Below are 23,018 nucleotides of genomic sequence, written 5' to 3' on the forward strand. Positions count from 1 at the left end.
CCTCAGACAGTATACAGTATACACTAAATACACTTTAGCAATCCCCCTGCTTTTAGCCCCTTCCTATATATATACACACACATACAAATATACACACACACACACACACATACAATAAATATATATATATATATATATATATATATATTTCTCTTTTTCTTCTATCTGTATATTTGTACATTTATTGTACATTTATTGTAAATATATATATATATATATAGTATATGGACAATATTTGTGCAAATATATAAATAGGAAGAAAAAGAGAAAAAAAAAATTAATTTTATATTATATATATATATGCACGCACGCACGCACACAGGACATATAAAGTCTACACACCCCTGTTAAAATGCCAGGTTTTTGTCATGTTACAAAATCAGTCCAAGATGAATCATTTCAGAACTTTTTCCACCTTTAATGTCACTTATAATTTGTACAATTCCATTGTAAAACAAACTGAAATCATTTAGAAAATAAAAATAACAAAATCTACAATAATGTGGTTGCATAAGTGTGAACACCCTCTTATAATTGGGGATGTGGTTGTGTTCAGAATTAGCCAATCACATTTGAACTCATGGTAAATAGTAGTCAGTACAGAGCTGCCATTATTTAAAGTGATTCTGGGTAGCCCCATATAAAGTTCAGCTGTTCTATTAGGATTTTCCTGACATTTTCTTTGTTGCATGTGACAGTAAAAGCCGTGGTCCGTATAGAGCTTATAACACATCAAAGGGATCTGATTGTTGAAAGGCATCAGTCCGGAGAAGGGTACCAAAGAATTTCCAAGGCATTAGAGATACCATGGGACACAGTGAAGACGGTCATCAAGAAGTGGATTACATTTGGCACAACAGTGACATTACCAAGAACTGGACGTCCCTCAAAACTTGATGAAAAGAGAAGACGAAAATTGGTCGGGGAGGCTACCAAGAGGCCTACAGCAACATTAAAGGAAAAGCAGAACTTTCTGCCAGGTACTGGTTGTGTAGTGCATGTGACAACAATATCCCGTATTTTTCATATGTCTGGGCTGTGGGGTAGGGTGGCAAGACGGAAGCCTTTACTAACCAAGAAAAACATCCAAGCCCGGCTATGTTTTGCAAAGACCTACATCAAGTCTGCCAAAAGCATGAGGGAAAACGTGTTATGGTCTGATGAGACCAAGGTTTAACTTTTTGGCCATAATTCCAAAAGGTATGTTTGGCGCAAAGAAAACACTGCATATTACCAAAAGAACACCATCCCCACAGTGAAGCATGGTGGAGGCAGCATTACGGAGCATGGAGGAGGCAGCATTACGGAGCATGGAGGCGGCAGCATTACAGAGCATGGTGGAGGCAGCATTACAGAGCATGGTGGAGGCAGCATTACGGAGCATGGTGGAGGCAGCATTACGGAGCATGGTGGAGGCAGCATTACGGAGCATGGTGGAGGCAGCATTACGGAGCATGGTGGAGGCAGCATTACGGAGCATGGTGGAGGCAGCATTACGGAGCATGGTGGAGGCAGCATTACGGAGCATGGTGGAGGCAGCATTACGGCGCATGGTGGAGGCAGCATTACGGAGCATGGTGGAGGCAGCATTACGGAGCATGGTGGAGGCAGCATTATGGAGCATGGTGGAGGCAGCATTATGGAGCATGGTGGAGGCAGCATTATGATTTGGGGCTATTTTTCTGCAGCTGAAAGGAGCTATCAGTCAATATTGGCACAAAACCTGCAGGCCTCTGCTAAAAAGCTGAAGATGAAGAGGAATTTCACCTTTTAGCACAGCAACGACCTAAAGCAGAACCTCCAAATCAATAAAAGAATAGCTTCACCAGATGATCAACGTTTTGGAATGGCCCAGCCAGAGCCCAGACCTGAATTGAAAATCTATGGGGAGACCTGAAGAGGGCTGTACACAGGAGATGCCCTCTTAATCTGGCAGATTTGGAGCGCTTTTTCAAGGAAGAGTGGGCAACAATTGCCAAGTCAAGATGTGTCATGCTGATCGACTTCTACCCAAAAAGACTGAATGCTGTCATAAAGTCAAAGGGTAATTCAACAAAGTATTAGTTTAAGGGTGTGCAGATTTATGCAACCAGATTATTTTTGTTCTTTATTTTTATTTTTCCACCCTAAAAGATTTCAGTTTGTTTTTCAATGTAATTGTACACATGTTTTTAAGGGTTATTACCATCTTAAATATTATTGTATATCCACAGGATATGCCATAAATGTCCGATAGATGAGAGTCCCACCTCCGGGACCTGCACCTTTCTCTAGAACGTTCTACCCTCTGCTGCTGGGCTCTGTCCATTGTCCGAGGAGTTCTATGGGAGTTGTGGAAACACTGTAGCAGAACGCGCTCGGCTGTTTCTGGAAAATCCATCCACCTTGTCAACCAGTGTCCGAAGCGCAGCAACAGAAGGCAGAACGGGGGTCATGGTCCCTGATCTGGGACCCGCATCTATCGGACATTTATGGCATATCCAAATTTCGGAGATGGGGAATATATTGTATATTGCAGATAATTACCAAACTGATACTCTAAAGAGACAACAATCCCCATGGCCACGCTACAATACATTTTAAGAATATTTACCGTTAGAAATGGCCATCTTATGCGATTACATTAGAAGTTTGCCCCACTCAAGTAAGCACTTTCCCCCCACTTTATTAGGGACAGTCTTTCTAGACAGACGTGAGGCAGGACACGGCATGGTACCCCATCTACTGGTTGACTTTGGGGCATTTGGTTTTGTGGACTTCATCAATTTTTCTTGTAGGGACAAGTGGTCCCAATGGGATAATATTCATTATACTAATAATTATTTTAAAGAGGTCCTTTTTATTTCCCTTTTAGCTATCAGAGTGTTATAATCATTTTTATTTGTATTATTACAGTCTACGTTTTAATACCCATCACACAACTTTTCCTGACTTTTCTTTGTGGTTCATTATTTAGTTTTATTTTATGGGCATTAGGTTCCGTCTTACTATGAATATTTATTTGAACTCTGCACACAAAATTTCACTTGATTGATAAAGTTTTACGGTGTATAGGCAGTACACACTTGTGTAACATTTCAGTCTATCCAAGACACTTATCAATCACTGATCGCCGCGTAGAAAGGAAAGGAGCTGAGCGGAAGTCCAAATCTAGTGGCGCTATTGTTTGCGACTGAGGTGACGTGACCATTTGCACCTGTTACTCTCTACTGCCGCTCAGTGATCAGTGTTTGATAAAGGTCCTGTATACACCGAAACCTCACACAAGTTTGGACTGCCTATACACAGTAAAACCTCAATAAAATTCACAATCCGTTGCCCCTCACTTACCCTCCTATGGCACTGTACACTACGTCCGGTATCTGGACAGTGTCAGACACAGTATAGCGGCGCCTGAGCTCAAACAGAAGAGGACCAGGAAGATCAGTATACTGGTCGGTCAATCCTGCCTCTTGGAGTCCATTGTCGGACAGGGGTAACATGGGCCCACCAGGAATACTTTTTTGCACTAATGCCTGGAGTGCTGCCATTCTTCGTGCGTGTGTATGTATATATATATATATATATATATATACACACACACACATACACCTATACACACACACACACACTACATCCATACAGTATATTTACACAAAAGTTGCATGCACATTACACACACATATATACAGTATACACATTACACATATACATACACATTATGTATATATTTATACATTACATATATACACATATTTACACACACATTACATATAGACTTAAATTTTCTGCAGATGTAGTTTGGCGTTTGGATATCATGTAAGGTGCGCAGGACAGCAGTGGAGGAGAATTGCCATCACAGTACAGGATGCCTCTTCAGTTTGATTCTCAGCAGTCCCCCTCCCTCTCATGTCTGGCCCGACTGCTAGCAAGGCAGGAAAACTAGATGAAAATGACAGTGATGCAGGACCTGAATGAGATCATGTAAACCGTCACAGGTTCCTGGTCCCCAATAGATGCAGCGACATTCAGCTGCCAAATTGCTCGGTCAGCAAGCTTAAACCCGTGCTGTATATATAGAGTGGGTAGTCCTCAACCGGTTTAAAAGATTGTTTGGATTAGAAAAAAATTAGCCACAGCAAAGAACGGCTACAAGGAATGTCTCTCACTTTGTCTGTGCATGACATAGACAGACATTTTATTTTAATCGAAACTGTGTAATGCTTCATTTCTCCTGTGGTGGTGCTGCAGAGAAATTGAACACATGCTGCGGAGATCCCCCACAGATTACAGCTGATCGTTGGAGATCCCAGAGGGAGACAACCTCTGATCCACTTATTGAATCTCTGACTAAAACAGTGAGTTTCTGACCAGGGAATGAGTAATTGGAATAAGGGTTATAATTAAAACCAAATGATGAGATGGAGAGGCCAACTAAGGTGAATAAAATATGAATGATTTATAAATAAAGGGGCCAGAAATAAATGGTCGTGAAAGCTTAAAAGCGATAACATTTCCTTATGTTCCCAGGGTTAATTGGCAACTGAAGGATCTCAGCCAAAAACTCTGAATCTGACTTTTATATATTTTTGCAGGCTAGCTACAGTACATGTATCTCCAGTGTAGGGCTGAAAGTTATTGTGGTTATGCAGTAAAACTCCATTAATTAGCACCCGATGTTTCTGAAAATCTCAGTAATCTGGCAAACAACATGCCAGATTATCATAAAAATACCCTGATGGTGCAGCATATCCAGAACCGGCAGTTCCACGGGCCCTAAGAATGAAGAATTGGGGCATAAAACTAATGTAATTATCTATGCAGTCCCTCTGCAGGGGCCGATATTAAAGGGGTGATGTGGGGACCAAAAATTATTAGTAGTGTAGTCACTGTAGTATGTGAGTACACCCGCTAATATACATTCCTGTACCCCGTCCCACTCATTGTGAGATTTTCATAGACTTTTATAGCACTGCCGGGGGACTGGAAGTGTTGTTGCAACGCCGTCTTTGATGACGATACGACTCTTCGTCATGTGATCGGCACCGCTGTACTCTACGTACAAGCAGTAGTGCAGCGAGTACATAGCGTACAGTGGGGTCAGTCACAGAAAGAAGAGTCGCATCGTCATCATAGAAGGCCATGCAACTAGACTTTTGGTACCCCGCCAGCGCTTTAAAAATCTATGACGATCTCAATCAGTGAGACGGGGGACCGGAATGTATATTAGCGAGTGTACTCACATATTGCAGGGAGTACACGGCTAATAATGTTTAGTCCCTACATAACCCCTTTAACTACTATCATTCTTTTTTATTCTATGTTTTGAAGGCTCATACTTTAAATTAAAGAAAAAAATCTTTCAAAAACACTGGAAAGCCTTTGACCCTCTTAGTTCCTGAACACCTGCAGTTCTTAAGACATTCATACATAAATACTTTCTGGAAATCCATTCTCTCCAGTTACCAGTCTTACACCACAGTCCTTGGCAGCAATACTGAATGGCTTATTATATGGAGCGCTGTATTCAGTCTAATGCAGTGAGGTGTTAATGGTATTATGTAGCTACCAGGCAGAAGGGAAAAGAGGTCTTAAAATGTATGTTCACCTTCAATGAACTTACTAGAATTTATTAAAGGGGATGTCCAGATACCGTGGCATCAACAGAATGGGACACTTGTAGCAGTGCTTCAGTGCCCTGTGGTATCATAGAGGGGCAAGTGCAAAACACAAGCAGGCTTTCCCACTTATGTAGCAGCATGGGGCTACTATAACGAGCCCCGTGGATTGCCCCTCTGTTGGGTCTTGCCAGGTATCCCATTCTGTAGGAGTTCTGGCATGTGCCTTTTTTATTGGTAGCTTTTAGTTTTGTAAATAGGACATGAATTTATTTCCCTGTAATTTTTTACCAAAGAATAAAAATAACATGCAGGGAAAAGGCAGCATGTGGGAACACACACACTAAGGTCCCATGCACACGGCCGTGCCCGTAATCACGGCCCGCGATTACTGTCCAGGCCAGCCGCGGACAGCCACTCGCATTTTCGGCCCGTGCTCCCGTAAAAGCAAAAGAACAGGCATGTTCCATAATTTTTTGAACATTTCTACGGCTCGGACACCTTCCCGCTAATATACGGGAAGGTGTCCGTGGTTAATAGAAGTGAATGGGTCTGTAATTACGGATGATTTTTACGGTCGTGTGTATGTTCACAAATGTCAAAAATCTGCATCAAATCCGATGAGAGAAAATTGTTTAGCACGTCTATCTAATTAATACACAGCATGCACTACTTTGATCAATTTGGTGCATTTCCTGACGCAATTTGGCGTATTTGCCTAGACAAACTTGCACAGTATTAGTAAATCGGCCCTAGTGTGGCTAATCTTCGTGCGGATCTGCTGCAAACCCGAACAGCAAAAGCAGCAACAAACTTCTTTAGAGGCGCACAAGCTATTAATAAATGTGACTGTGACGCATCTTACTCCTACGCACTTTGGTTTAATTCTTTGGAGACGGTCAATTTTCATTTTTTAATTCATCTTTTTCCTCCCCACCTTCCAAAAGCCATAGCTTTTATTTGGTAAAAAAAAATTGCGTTGTGCCGCCATATTCTCAAAGCCATCATTTTTTTCATTTTCCCCCTCAATTGAACGGTGCAAGGCTTTTTTTTTTTTTTGCGTGCTAGTTTTTAGAGTTCACACAGAGTTTTTTGCAGGCAGAAAATTCTGCCTCAAAATTCAGTTTGGAATTTTGAGGCAGATTTTCATCTGCCTGCACGCCGTTTGCCGCGTTTTCCGCTCGCGCCCATTGAGTGCCACAGGCAAAAACGCAGCTAAATACGCTTTCTCTGCCTCCCATTGATATCAATGGGAGGTCAGAGGCGTAAACGCCCGAAGATAGGGAATGTCGCTTCTTCATGTCCCCTTCATATATCCCCTCATCCACAGGATGGAGGACATATGTGTGATCACTGGGGGTCCGACCACTGGGACCCCCAGCGATGAGGAGAACGGGGGACCGAAACTCCCATGAAGTGCTACATGATAATGGAGCTCAGCCAGCGCTGCATTCAATTTCTATGGGACTTCCGGGACTGCGGTCCCCGGCAGCTCTTTAGAAATGAATGGACCGCTGGTTAAGCATGCGCACGAGCGCTCCATTCCCATGGTGCACTTTGGGGGACTTTCGGTCCCCCGTTCTCCTCATCGCTGGGGGTCCATTTGTTTTTGAGTAGCACAAAGATGGCAGACCTGGGGGCCTACATTAGGCCGCCATGACAACCATCGGCACAGCGCAATTGCGTCGCAGAAGGAGCCTATGGTCTGACAGAGGGGGGTTGCTTCATTTTTCTAATGGCTTAGATTTCGTGTTTGCTATTGACTGCGACATCTAAGTGGTTAAACGGCATAAACTGGAGTCCTCTCCGATCCCGGATATTGCAGTGATGTCGGCAGTAACATACACCCGACACCTGCTGAGTATGGAGCTGGCTCAGCCCGCTAGCCGCTTCATACTCCCCCTTGGTGGCTCGGACGTACAGTAACGTCACATGTCACCAAGGGATTAGGAAATTAAACTGAGCTCTGATTAGTCGCTATAGACGACAATTTTTCTGTCAGACAGTTTGATAAATGAGCCTTATGTCTGTCTGATGTATAATGGCGGACATTGACTTTCATGCCACATATGGCCTCTTGATAAGGAATGTATAAATCCCAGTAACATTATAATCCCAAAAAATAGCATCATCCACCGTATGAATGAAACATGGCTATGCTAATAGTGTGTTAGATCTGGGATATATGAGACGGACGAAACATAAAACCTTATTCTGAACATTACATTTAAATATGGATGACTACACAAGCTGGAATAAATGTGTCTCACTCGTAATGAGGGGGAGCCGGGGGCATTAATACGATTTCCACAGATGTGTGTGTTCTCTCTGGCTCTCATTTTTTTTTATATGGATCTGTTGAATGTTGGTCTCAGAAAAGTTAAGTCTCAAGCAAAATAAAACACAGGCTTGCTCTGTGCAAGCTTTCCCACATACCACTGCCAATGTAAATTAGTATGACCGTGACCTGCCTGCAACCCAGCTTTTCCAGCCCTCCAACATGACTGATTATGATATGGAAAAATACAAAACGAAGGAAATACTCATTTTATTTACTTAAATAATTGTGGGTGACCTTGGTGGAGCATGCCAGGATACCCGTCTGATGTGCCTACTATGGAGAGCGGACAGGACAAGAGCATGTGATGATAAGAAGTAGTATTACTAGGTATCGTGGGACGAATGACATCAACCGGTGAAAGGTTTATTTTATTCTTTTTTTTCCCCTTGTATAGCGCCAACATATTCCGCAGAGCTGTTTAGAGATTGTCATTAATCACATGAGTCCTTGTACCCCATGGGGCTCGAAATCAAATTTCGCTATGTGAGGGCCAATTTAAGAGGCAGCCAATTTGTTTTTTGGAGTGTAGGAGAAAACCGAAGAACCAAGAAAAAACCCCATGGAAACAAGAGAACATACAAACTCCATGTGGATATTGTCCTTAGTCGGATTCAAACCCAGAACCCTAGGGCAACATTACTAACCACCGAGTCCCCGTGCTGCCCAGGATACGGTATTTTTTCCTTCATCACGGAGGTTATCCACACTCTGGCCGTAACCTTACAAATGATCTGTTACCGGGTTCCAGATTTATATGGGCCCTTTGTTAGGTAACAGTCATAGTGGGTCCACTTATGTCCCAACTTCATTCACTCACCCATTTTACTATATACCAATAATACCGCTAATGGCTGTAGGGGTGTGTTCACACATGCAGTTTTCTACCATGGTTCTTAGTTTTGTTGGTGGTTTTGTGTCTGGTAAAAATGATAAGAATTTCTTTCCCTGTCAATTTTACCAAAGAATAAAAAATTTGTAGGGAAAAGGCACTATGTGGGAACATACCCTAAGGCTATGTTCACACGTGTCAGAAATCGGTGTTAATGCCGATGAAAATCTGCATCTCATGCATGTGAATAAGGTTTCTGTAACCTCATACAGAAATTTGCGCAAATTGTTGTCCGTACAGCGGCGGGGGAAAAAATCAGATGTGGAAATAAGTAGCATTAATGCTTTCATGGATGCTGCACGAAAAAAAGCCAAAGATTAGCCCCATCAGATGACGATGTGCCTAAACTTCGTGCGGATCTGCTGCACATCCATGGCAGAAATGCCTCCGATTTCTGCCGCGGATCATGTAGTTATTACAAGTCAGATATGCAATATGCAAATCCGTCACATGTGAATGGAACCTTACAGGGATAGAGGCAGCTGCAAAGTTTATAATGTAACTCTTTTACTGCCGAAAACTTGGGTGTTGTATTTGTTCAGATAACTGGGAGAACAACACCCTTTTGAGTTTGAGCCCGAGCAGAAATAAGTAGAAAGGACAGCCTGAAAAGTAATCAAAGAGTAACTGCGGTTTCAGGAAACGTTTGACAAGTCATAGTGACATGTCAGAAGTTGTAATGGGGGGGGGGGGTGCAGGTGCCAAGTGCTCCACCAAATGCTGAACAAACGGGCAGAAGCCCTCACCCGTCTCAGATGCAGTCATATTACCAGGCTCCTGGTGTTTATCTCCTGTGATGTCCTGTACACTGAACATATGGTTATCTCCCCTCTCCTCCCTCCCTGTAGTAGAGGACCTCATACATCAAATTCCTCTTATCTCCACTGCTCTATGGCTCTTCCTCCTCTCCCTGGAGGGACAGTGTTTCACATGCTGGGCAGCAGATAGTGCAGAGTAGTGTTTCAGTAGCAGACAACAGGTAATTACAGCATTACCTTCCACTCTGTAATAGGTTAGGTATGTAGACAGCTATAAATATAGGTCTGTGAGAGAAGAGAGAAATTATGAGAACTGTAGTTCTTACATGGAAATCCTGACAAAGAAAGCCCTACCAGCATCAAACTAAGGTGCTACAGAAAGCTGGGTAATAAATTTATTAAAAAAACCGAATTCTGAGCTATGATGGCATTACCTGGTGAGCACTCAAACACATTTAGGTACTTTTCTGTAAAAAAAAATTTTTAATATAAAATCCATTAAATCACTGAAGAAAACATTTGATATAAAAATAAGCTTATCATGATGTAATTGAAAAAGAGTAGGTCATTTACCTGTTGTTGATGTACAGGTGGATACTGAAGTCCTGGCATTGGCTGATTTGGTATTTTTGGTATCATCTTCTGCTGTAAATTTGATGACCTTGGCAGTGACTGGTTGGGCACTGAATTAACCTGTTGCGCAGAGTCATGTGGAGCGGTTGTAGAACTTTGATGTTGCTGTGGCGTGAATTGCATAACAGGTTTGGGTTGTGAACCCAAGACAGCAGACCCTTGTTGGTTCGGTTTGTCAGGGCTGTAATGAAATAGAGGCTTAGACATGCCAAGATGGTGATCTGCAGGTACGTGACTGGAAGTCATGGAGTTCTTATTGGAATCCAGGGGTTTCATCATCTCAGCAGAATTATTCGGTGAGCTACTTTTATAGAGGTAGTTACCTATTGCCTTTTGTTGGCTTCCGCTTCCAGGAGGAGTGCTCACGGATGTACCATGAGGACTTAACTGTTGCTGTCGAAAGGGACTTGGAACCTTTTCCAGCACATACTGTCTTGATGATTGCCCCGTAGGAGGAACATTTGACCAATTAGATGATGTATTTGGTTGGTGTTGCTGAATTAAGTTATGTTGTCTATTGGCCGCCATTTGTTTCAGCTGTTGAGCATGCGACAGTTCTTGCCAATTACTCAGACGGTTTACGCAAGACGACACCTTGGATTGGCCCTGATTCTGGGCCACAGTAGTGCTTGGCGAAGAAGCCAATGGTGAACTAGACATGGTAAAGGTTGGCCCTGTAGAGGAAGGTCTCATCTGTGGTGAACTGACCCTAGTAGGATTTAAACATGGAGAATATTCACTTTTAATGACAACCTTGTCCATAGGTAAAGAAGATGACGTATTTCTTTGGTTCTGTTGACCAATATCTATGTTGAAAGGTTCATCTTGCTTAATTGTTATATTAATCATATTTTGCAATTCAATGTCACTCATTGGTGGCACTGAAATATAAGTAAATTCATTAAATAGTTCTTGGAGTTCTGGGTCCATTAGTTGTTCCCCGTTGTCATCTCCATATCTAAACATGTTTTCATGAGAAAGACAAGAATCAAGATGTTTGCTGCATGATAGGTTTTCCCCGGGCTCCTTTTTGATATCCTTTAGGGTTGAATTAAACATGTCATTACTTGCTGTGTTGCCATTCTTCCTATGCATCGCCTGATCCATTGGCATTGCTCCATTGATTGACTGGTTTACTCCGTCAACTGCGTGATACATGTTTTGCCCCATTGAAATACACTCATTGCTTTTAATTTTCTTGAAATCCAGGAATGCATTATCTGATACACCATTCGATCTCTTATTGTTTGTTGGGGATACATTCACCACCAATCTTCTCTTCAAAGAACCTTGAAGCTAAAAAAAAAAAAAGAAAAAAGGAAAAGTAAATTTTTGGGTATTTATACAAAAGTAACAACTGCAAAAAACTCATTTTTTTCAATATGTAGACTAGTTGTATGAAGACTTTAACACTCCCGTTTCAAGTGTCTTGTACGCCGGGCAGGATTAAGAATGGAGGAGGCCTTTGGTAAATTCAATGGGGCCCCTCCCTAGTAACATTGTAATAAAATACACCGTTTGGTGGTGGAAACACCTGGGCAATTGACCGTTTGGCCCTCCTTATGATCTTATCCTGCTTATGATAAAAGTTGGACCACCACTCATACTTCCTATCAGTTGAAACCAAGAGCCGGTTGGCAGGGACATCTACTGATTATATTGGGCACCACGTTTTGTTTTTATTGAGAAGATTTACAAAGATATCAGTACTGTAAAACTAGAACAACACCTTTAAGAGTGGTGTATAGTTCTGATACCTGCCTCTCCGTTAAATATCCTGAAGGCGTTATCTAGAATAAATGAAGCTTTCTTACATTAACATCATTAAATGAAGTATATGAAATATACTTTGTACAACCATGTTAGCCTTGGAATATTCTGCCAGGCGCACAGCTGGGGCATCTTGGACTGTGCATCCTTGGCAGGTATTCTATGGAAACATCAGTGGCAGACAATATGGGAATATATGTGACAAGCACAAACTATTATAGGGATATTTGTGGCAAGCACACACCATGATGGGGATATCTGGGGCAAGCACGCACTAATATGGGGATATCTGTGGTAAGCACACACTGTAATGGGGATATCTGTGGTAAGCACACACTGTAATGGGGATATCTGTGGTAAGCACACACTGTAATGGGGATATCTGTGGTAAGCACACACTGTAATGGGGATATCTGTGGTAAGCACACACTGTTATGGGGATTTCTGTGGTAAGCACACACTGTTATGGGGATATCCGTGGCAAGCACACACTGTTATGAGGATATCTGTGACAAACACACTTATGGGGCATCTGTGGCTTAATCCTAGAAACGATGAAATCAGTAAATAAGGGTTGTTGATAACATGACTTTGTGCCAGAGGAGTAGCGAGCAGGGGGCAGAGGGCCCGGGCCCACTGAGATGGTAGAGCCCAGTGGCTGATTGGGCCGGTCCCCAGCGATGGCATGTCGGAGTTTCAACTGTATCTGCACTCTCAGGATGTAGATGAATCCAATAGTCGAGCAGGGAGCCCACAGCTCCCTGCTCCACCATTCACTATGTAACCCCGGCCATAAGCGGCGTGGTGCAGACAGGCGTGAAGTGACGTCATCACGCCTGTCTGCACCTAGCCACAAAGAGCACAGACCGGAAGAACAGAGGGATCTCCTCCACTCATCGTAGGAACGTGGTTAGGTAAATATTTATTTTATTAGGCACACAAAACTGCATTATACTGGGTATGGAGGGCAGCTATGGTGACATTATACTGTGTGGGGTCAACAATAGGGGCATTATACTGTGTGTGGGGCAGCTATGTAGGTATTATACTGTGTGGTGGCATTGTAGGGGCATTATACTGTGTGTGGGGCAGCTATGGGGGCATTATACTATGTGATGGCATTATACTGTGTGTGGGGCAGTTTTGGGGGCATTATACTGTGTGGTGGCATTATACTCTGTGTGGGGCAGCTTTGGGGCATTATACTACGTGGTGGCATTATAGGGGCATTATACGGTGTGCGGGCAACTATGAGGGCATTATACTGTGTGGGGAAGCACTATACTGTGAATGGAAGTTACGCAAACAGCGGCGTAGTAGTTACAGAAACGCCATAGCTCGCTATGCTACGCTGTTTCGGTAGCACCCATTCACTTCTATAGAACTTTACAGAAATAGAGTAACACAGCAAACTACAAAGTTTACGAAAGCCTGACCCCGCCGGATGCGCCTCTGCAGTTATAAACACGCATGTGTGGGTCCACTGCGTTGGGGCCAACTCAGATGTGTTTCACCCCCCCCCCCTTGTCCTAAACCCCCAACTACGCCTCTGCTTGGTGCTCATAGTTATGCAGGTAGGGTGGGGGTTGGACCTATCTTGTACTTTGTAGGGTAAGATGTTCTTGTTTCCTTACATATCTTGTTTAGTTATAAAATCAATCAAGTCACCACATCATCAAACTATACACAATGTAGCAGAAAATAGTTACAGCTCCAACAAAGATTATCACCAAAGTTTACCATACTGCCGAATTGGAGATCTGCCTAGTTACACCCCTTTACTGCTGCCGATCTAGGCGGGTTTGCATTGGGGAGTCTAGAAAAGCTTGGTGACAACCCCAGAAGAAGCAAAAAAACTTAAGAGATAGTTAAATACATTTTTTACAAACTTGACACAAGAGAACGACTCAAGGACTTCTATTTACTTATAGATTTTTTTAAAGTGGAAATACGCCTTAACTCCAAGCCCTCATTGCAGCATACGTACTGTAAAGCAGCATCTATAAGCTTTAGGGTATGTCCACAGGCAAAATAAAAAACGGCTGAAAATGATGGAGCGGTTTTCAAGGGAAAACAGCCTCTTGACACGTTTTTGTAGCCAAAAACTGTTTTTGAGGCCTTTTTTTGGAGCTTTTTTTTCCCATTGACACAATGAAAAACAGCTCCAAAAATGTGACATGCTCCTTTTTAGGCGCCGTTTTTTTAAAACCGCGGCGTAAAAAAATGCCCTGTCTGAACTAAACGCCGTTTTTCTCATTGAATTCAATGGGCAGATATTTGTAGGTGTTTACACCCCAAAATACATCTAAAACTCGTGTAAACATACCCTTGGGGTTCAAATCCCAGTCCAGGTGCTCAATTCTTACAATTTAAAGCCCAGAATCTTATCTTTCCACTTTTAGAAATGTGTTTCATGTAAGAAAACAGCAGTCGTCTTTTAATATGATCAATGCAGGCGCTGGCAGCTTGAAGCTCTATGAAAGCTAACAAACGTAACACGATATCAGCTCCGGGAGATGGAAAATGCTCATGTATACCGTCATAATGAGAAGGGAATTCGAGAAATTAAATACGGTTAAAGCAATACATTTGTAAGTGTGTGATCTCATTTTCTACAGCGTAGAGCGAATAAATTGGATATACTCAATTGTAATAGACGTGAAAACACATTTAAAAGGAAAACTATCACCAGACACGTTCAGTATGATGTTCTATTACATAGAAGTACCAAAATCAAAAATTGGTTTTAGTATTTTTCAAAAATAGCGCCACTCTTGTCAACGGACTGTGTCTGGTATTGTAGGTTATCCAGAATCAGGTAAATGGAGCTCAGCTGCAATACCAAACTTAGCCCATTTACAAGAGTGGCGCTGTTTGTGGAAAAAAAATCTGACCCTTCTATCTAATTCTGGAGAACTCATTAACCCTGGACTATTGGGCACACCTTACAAATGCCAATCCTAAGGTTGAATAGTGCCCTGTGCAGTCTCTTCTATTGTTTTCCCTCCCCCTTATGGTATTATATAGTGACCAAATAATACTATTATATTGTTTACAAATAACCATACCATACAGTGCCTAATTACCACCAACATATTGTGCGCAAATTGCAATCCAACTGTTTTTATTTTATTATATTTATATGGGGGGGGGCAGATATGGGAGCATTACACTGTATGGGGGCAGCTATGGGGCATTATACTGTGTGGGAGATATTATGGGGGATTATACTGTGGGGGGGCTATGGAGACATTATACTGCGTGTGTGAGACATTTCGGGGCATTATACTTTGTATGGCACTATGTGGGCAATATACTCTGTGGGGTGCTCTATGGGGCATTATACTGTATGGGGGCAGTTATGGGGCATTATACAGTGTGGGAGATACTATGGGGCATTATACTGTGGGGGACTATGGGGGCATTACACTGTGTGTGTGAGACATTATGGGGCACTATGCGGTGTACGGCACTATGGGGGCAATATGCTCTGTGGGGTGCTCTATGGGGGCATTATATTGTGTGGGGCGCAGCTGTGTGGGCATTATACTGTGTATGTGTGAGGAACTATGGGGCATTACACAGGGTGTTGGCCACTATGGGGGCATTATACTGTGTGGAAGCCCCTATGGGCACATTATACTGTGTAGGGGGCCCTATGGGTGAATTACACTGTGTGCTAAACGGTGTGTCTGTGTGGGGATTGGGTTGGGTCGCATTAGAGGCGTGGCTTAACAGGGGGAAAATTTGCAGTGGCGATCCGCTTCGGTTGTCCCTCTTTGCAATACTGGAAATTTTGGGGTATGCACAGGTTGCACACTGAACCTTGGTAAAGTCATCTTTCCTGGATCCAAGTTCCCATTAAACATTCATTTATTTAAGGGGCAGAGATAGCAATCGTACCCGAACCCTGGATTCTGAGGGGCCCCAAGGCCCCTCTGCCACATAAGAAGTCACCAGTAGTGCGAAATGGCCATTGGGGGGCGCCGTTAGAAATGTTGCATTGGGACCCAGAACAAAATACAATTTGAGTCTCTGCCATGTGGCAACATGTTCCGGATTAAAATGTTCTTGCCAGCAAAAATGAAATGTATCATTTTCTGCATAATATGTTCATGACGCCTTTACACACGACATATGTTATCGTCATGAGTATCTGGTAGGTCGATCAAGTCCTGGCATCCTCCTGGGCTCATTGATAAATGATCCATATGTTGGCATTGCCTTTCCTAATTAATCACGCTGCTTGCCACCTTTCTCCGTGATTTCGTAAGTGAATGTATTTAGCTGCTTGTCATTTCTTGGCTTGGGATGGCTCGGCGCCAGTTGTATATTTTACTGGACATCTGGTGGGGTGGGGTGACTAAAAGCACATTTCAATCCTGGCACTGGGAGGAGGAATCATTAAATCAGGTCCATGATTAACAGCTTCTGTATTCTTTTTCCCTTCATCTGGATGTTGCAATAATGAACATGGGCCCAAGTAGAAAATGACCTTATTGTAGATCTGGTACTGTTATTTCTCACTACATTAGAAGTCTGGAATTCGAGGTCGGCTTTATGATCCCGTTTTCGCTAGCTGAAAATTCGCGCTTGGAAGGACAATGTGAGAGATTGTATTTTTTTTCTTATTATAACAAATCTCTGAAGCAAGTTAGAAAGATTTATTTATATTTTCATTAAAACGTGCCGCACTTTATAAGAGGTTGGTTCTACAGATGTACCCGACTTTGATCTTACATCCCCTACACAGATATTTCTATAAATTGGTGGCCTACGTTTAGATCAGTAGGGTCCAGGTGTTGCGGCCCATAAGAAGGACCCTAAAATAAAGCCATATGGAACTGGATAAGTAACAACCCTATTAACTACTTTATATTATTAATCACTTTTCCCGTCATAGTATAGGGAAAAAATTGCTCTGATCTACTACACAGCAGATGCGGAAAGAACATTTGGGCATTAGGGCAGTGCGAAAAAAAAAACAAAAAAACAAATGACGTCCCCTGTCCATATTTCCCATTAGGGCCTATGAACATCATAGAGGGGGGACACCTGCTCGAGACATCCCTCTATGACGTCCATGTATTACATCGTCGGCCATTCATCTGAATGACCTCCATGTAATACTACAACAATGTCCCCAGTGGTGTGACTATAGGGGTCGCAGCCAGTGCCGTGCCCCCCCCCCCCCCGCATCTGTCAACAGTTACTGTAGTAGCTAGGGCTCATGCAGTTTCCAATAGGTGAGACTACATGAGCCCCTGATACTATTAACTTCACCATATACTTACCCGCCTGAGTCGGGTCCTCTTCGGCCCCGAGCGTAGTGCTGGGTACCGACGCCGTTCAGTGTCAGGACATTGTATCCGCGGTGTACATGACGTCCTGATGCTAAACAGTGTCAGTGCTGCGTCAGAACCCGATTTAGGAGTGAAGAAGGTAAGTAAATGGATACGGTCTGCTGAGATGCTGTATCTAAGCCTATTATGTGGGGTTCTATCTACTGAGTTGCTATATCCAAGCCTTTCGTGTAATACGGTCTACTAAGCCGCTGTATCTAAGTCAATCATGTGTGATACGGTCTGCTGAGCTGCTATAGCTAATCCTATGTGTGATACCGTCTACTGAGCCGATGTATCTTAACCTATCATGTGTGATACTGTCCGTTGGGGTGTGATACTGTCCGACCCATGAGTCTTTAGCTGCGCACCTGAATGACCCGCTGCATTAGAAATGAGTAGCCGACTGCATCATCCCCCGGTAAAATCATCTGTCTGCCAGGAATCTCAGGAGATGGTTGGCCGTCGGATTAAAGGGGCTGTCTGTCAAGAGAAAACCCCTTTAATATATTGACCTAAATTTGGCTATCAAAAGCCTAATCAGATGATTGTCATCAGGGCTGGCCTTATATTGGATGAGGTTTTATGCGGTAACTTCTGTTGCCCCCTGCGCCATATGATGTACTGACATACAGTGTACCATATAATGACTAATTATTAGCAACATTATTAGATGGTGCCCAAATAACAGTGCCATACTTTGGCAAAATAAGGGTCAGTTCACACGTTGCATAAATACTGCGGCTTTTCCGCAATGGAATTCGTTATGGAAAATCGGCAGCAAATACAGTAGCAGCAAACTGAATGAGATAACACAAATCTCATCCACACGCTGCGTAAATACTGAGCGGAAAAAACACTCAGAAATTGACCTGCGGTACGGAATTTTATTCCGCAGCATGTCAATTGTATTTGCCTAAATGCTTCTTATTTGTTGCGCGTTTTCCCCATTGAATTCAGGGGAGGTAAAACCCACAACAAATAGCAGTTGTTGCGTATTTTGCGGCGGTTCGCAGCGATCCTGCTGCAAAAAACGCAACTCAGGAAAAAAAAAAACTCACACTTACCCACAAGGCTGTGTTCCTCCCTCCAACGCAGCCTCCTGAGATGACGCTTCATCCCATGTGACCGCCGCTGCAGCCAATTACAAGATGCAGCTGTCTCCTGGGATGAAACGTCATCCCAGGAGGCTGGCCAGCTAGCAGGCCGGCTAAGTGCTGCAGTTTTCTGCAGCGGACAATCCAGGCGAAAAACTGCACCACAGTTTTGTGCACTTTTTCGTCCAAACTCGGCCTTACACTTTCATTTAGTCGTCTATAGAATAAGAATACTATACAGTGCCGCCACCACCACCATACACTGCAAAAATAATATACTGTACAACGCCTAAGTAGCAGTGCCACACAACACCAAAGTAAATACCGCCATACAGTGCTCAAAAAAATACCAACATACCGTACGATGACCAAATGACAACTCCATACATAAAGTGACATAATAACAGTGCTATACAATGTCAAAATTAATACTGCCATACAATTAAGATTTGTAGCAGTCACTAGCCACGGACTAGGTAATTGGTGGCACCCCCTTTCAGCAGGGACAAGTAATGCGCCCGATGCAACCGCACAAGTCGCACACTCCTAATGCCGGCCATGATTGTCACTAATGTACCCTTACCCAAAAATATATTCCACAGTAGACGATGGATCACGCAAGTCAAAACAATCTGTGAAGATTAGGCCTCCGTCATATAAGATTATTACAGGAAGTGTATACCGGTCAGTATGTGTGAAGGTGGCATACTTTCCTGCCCGCTAATATACACATTCTCACAATACAGAAGAGAGCATTGTCCAACGTGGTCCAAGTGTTTTTGTAATTAGGGATATTGTGCTCTCCAGGACAAAATAAGTGCATGTGTCAGCATTCTTATTCTTTCCCGAATAAAGACTTGTTGGCAAACGCAGAGGAACTGGTCATCGGCCCAGCACTGGAAACATACACCCCACTGGGCGGCTTGTGTGTGATATTTGTACAGAGAAACAATGCTCGCTTCTAGGTCATGCTTATTCCTTGTATTGTTTTACAAGTCCCAATAAATGTTTTTAAAGGTTACTCCTATTTTTAACTTATTCTCATCACTTCGGAATTTTTGTCTGTTTTCTTGAGCCTATATCAATTTTACTTGGGAGAGAATAGTGTGTGACTGTTTACAGATGGAGTAGACTGCTGTATGAAAGTCAGTGTGTAGAAAGGTATGATTACTGGAAAACCGTGCTAATCTTGTTGGCATTGCAGAGAACAGCTGAGAATGTGCAAATAAAAAGAAAACGCTTCATTTAACTACTTTAAAAAGTTTTTGTTTAAAAGGGTCCACCACTGATATGATGATTCTGGGGACCCCCCCCCCCCAATCAGCTGTCACTGGGGCAAGTGACTGGCAAGTCCTCAATTCCCCTACAAAAGAATTACACCCCCTTAAATCAATGCGCTGTCCATGTAATACACATGTGCCGCCACTAGAGGGAGCTCAGGAGCTTACTGCATACGGTGTATACAATGAACTCAATAATAAAAAAGTATGCAGTAAGCTTCCCCCTAGTGGTGGTTGTAGGCAGGAAACATGTTAGGCTTCGTTCACAACCGCATCTGGGTCCCGTTCTGACGTTTCGTTGGAGCTTAACGTAAGAACGCGACCCTGACCATAGGTTTCCGTTTGCATCACCATTGATTTCAATGACAACGGATTCGGTGCCAATGGTTTCCGTTTTTCTGAGTTTTGCAAGGGTTCCGTCGTTTTGACGGAATAAATAGCGTAGTCGACTATGGTTTCCGTGTGTTTCAGTCAGGGTCTCTTTCTGACGGAAAGCTCCGATGGAACGTCAGAACGGGACCCTGACGTAGATGTGAACGAAGCCCTACTATTACCTCGCCCAGCTCCAGTAACGAGTCCCAGTGATCGGCTGCTGCTCCTACCAGCCACGTGGTCCGATTGCTAGGCAACAGGACACCTCCTCTGACTCTCCTTTTCACCATGGAGAGAAGTGCCGGCACCCGCTAATGAAATTGACCTGGTAGCCTTTTAAAGGGGAATCAGCCTGCCATGACTTGCAGGCAGATCGAGGTACATTCTTTTTTTGGCTATTGCTCCTCTTGCTGTCAGAGTCTAATCCTGACCTCAGCTTTGTTCCTGGATTACGCCCCTGTCTCGCCCTATGGATTTGTCACTTGGTTTCTGTGGGTCCCGACTTCTCGACTGACTCCTGACTACAGTTTGGCCTCATCCTCGGGCCTGCTGCATCCTGACTACTAATCTGTGGACGACCCCTTGCTACATTTCTGACTCCACTACAGCACAACCGCTGCCAATCGGTGACTATTCTGGGGACCACGACCTGTGAATCCCGCCGGCAAAGTCCATACCTCCTTGCAGTAGTTAAGGATGATGTACATCTAGTTTCCTTAGACTCCGCACCCCAGGCTAGCCAGCACCAAAATGACTTAGAGGACGCACTTCTCTGTTGGGTAACATAACAGTTATCATTTGAATCTATGACTATGCCGGGGATTTGGTGCTGTGTATCAGAAAAACTGAGATCTTACCGCTATAAAGATGTGTTAAAAAATTTATCAGAAGTCAATGTTGGACCTCTTAGGCTAGGGCTACATGCTGGTGGTCTGTCAAGTTCTTGTAGGTCTCACTCATACTTTAGATGTCACTTTGCTCCAGTCTTGCGTTGGCTTTACATGTTGCAGGTCTACAAGTTTTATTGACTCTCTTCAGCCGAGGAGGAGGGTTGTGCAGGAGGCATAGATGGGCCGCTGTGTGCCAGGTCGGTTTTATTCAAATCAATGAATGATGGAGGAAGTGGTTTTTGGAGCCGTAATTGAAGAGGTTTCACTGTGCAATAAAATAATAGCAGGAATCATTTCGCTCCGCCAGATACACACTGGTGTTAATCGCTATTCAAGGAAAATTTTTATAGGCATGATTCAAAGTTCACTTAAGAGGGAGGATAAAATAATAGTCTCTCCATGGGGGTCAACTGCAAAGCAAAACTATGCGGGACTGAGGCGTAAAAGTCTTTTCATCTTTTTTCTTATAACATTTTAATGGGGTGACCCTATTTCTGCCGGAGTTGACAATCCCCCACTCGAAAATAGAGACAGTAAAGATGTGGTGGGTACAAGTGTTTTCAGATGCGAGCCTCACCCTTAAATATTCCGGTCACACCTTCTAAACCCCTTAGGGTATGTGCACAAGTAGTGTTTTCAGCCGTTTTTCGGGCCGTAAATGTCCCAAAAAATGGCTGAAAAATCGGAAGCAGAACGCCTCCAAACATCTGCCCATTGATTTCAATGGGAAATACAGCGTTCTGTTCCGACGGGGCGTTTTTTTTAACCCTCGTTTTCAAAAAACGGCGCGTGAAAAGAAGAAGTGCATGTGAATTCTTGAGATGTTTTTGGAGCAGTTTTTCATTGACTGAATAGAAAAACAGCTCCAAAAACGGACGTAAAAAACGCCGCAAAAAACGCGAGCGGTTTTCCCTTGAAGACAGCTCCGTATTTTCAGACGTTTTTGGTTAAGCGTGTGAACATACCCTTATGGTCATACCTATCAAGACAATACTGGCACCATAGGGTCTGCGTCATTAGTGTCCATAATGAAGGCTTGACAGTAGTCCCCAGAGGACAGCCTCATAGTTGTCCCCATGGTTCCAGACACATACTAGTACTTCTTGTGCCAGCCTCATAGTAATGGCCATAATAAAAGATTCATACTAGGCCCCATAGGACCAGCCTTAAGCTGGCTATGCACTTTAGATTGCTGTAGGCCGAATGATCGTTTGGCCAACAGCTATTCCGCCCGACTCCCCCGTACACATGAAAGCTTAGCTGAATAGGGTGAAGAAGTGAAGCCGCAGCCAGACAATTCTCCTAGAAAACAAAAAGGTCGGGCATTTTGGAATCCAACAGCCGATCCTTGTCTCTCCCAACATCTGCTGTCGGGGGGAGTCGGGACACCAGCATAGACATAAGATGGTTGGCCGCCCCTACCGGGTTCGGCCCACCTACATCTAATGTGTATGGCCAGCTTTATAGTTGTCTGCATAGTACCAGGCTCATTGTAGTACCCATGCAATTTGTTGACAAAATATTTTAAGAGGATTATACCAACATTATATCAATGACAAATACTTTTCCAGAATTTCCTGAAGAGTCAAACAAAATACCGTGAGGGCTGGTCCACACACAACGGAATTGCTGCAGCAGTTCTGTTGAAAAACGCAGACTTTTTACTGAGGAAAAAACGCACCATTTCCTGCGGTTTATACGGCAGAAAATGGTGTGTATTTTGCTGCATCTTTCACAATGTTAGGAGATGGAGACATCTCTAAAAAAAACGCAGCAATTCTGTCCACTTTCTGCAGCAGGCATGGACATGCGGTCCGAAAAATACGCACAGCAGGTGAATTTCTGCTCTGAATTTTTACACAGCGTGTGGATGAGATTTCTTAAATGTCATCCACTCTGCTGCTACTGTATTCTGCTGCGTTTTTGCCGGCCGAAATACCTGCCGGAAATAAACACGCCAATTCCACAGCGTGTGGACGAGCCCTTAGTGTGACTGTTTAGATGTTGTTTTTTTGCACATTTGTTATATATTTATTTGGTCACTCTCTA

General features: G+C 43.3%; 1 protein-coding gene across 1 annotated transcript in view; it reads right to left on the bottom strand.

Annotated features, from left to right (window-relative positions):
• The window catches only part of MAML2 (mastermind like transcriptional coactivator 2), a 156,856-nt gene that overhangs the window by 65,534 nt on the left and 68,304 nt on the right, over positions 1-23,018 (bottom strand). The window contains exon 3 of the mRNA XM_075851509.1: positions 10,159-11,514. Within this exon, the coding sequence (XP_075707624.1) occupies positions 10,159-11,514 (1,356 nt within the window). The remainder of the gene's footprint in view (positions 1-10,158; positions 11,515-23,018) is intronic.

The sequence above is a fragment of the Rhinoderma darwinii genome, chromosome 2, assembly GCF_050947455.1.
Source record: "Rhinoderma darwinii isolate aRhiDar2 chromosome 2, aRhiDar2.hap1, whole genome shotgun sequence".
Lineage (NCBI taxonomy): Eukaryota > Metazoa > Chordata > Amphibia > Anura > Rhinodermatidae > Rhinoderma > Rhinoderma darwinii.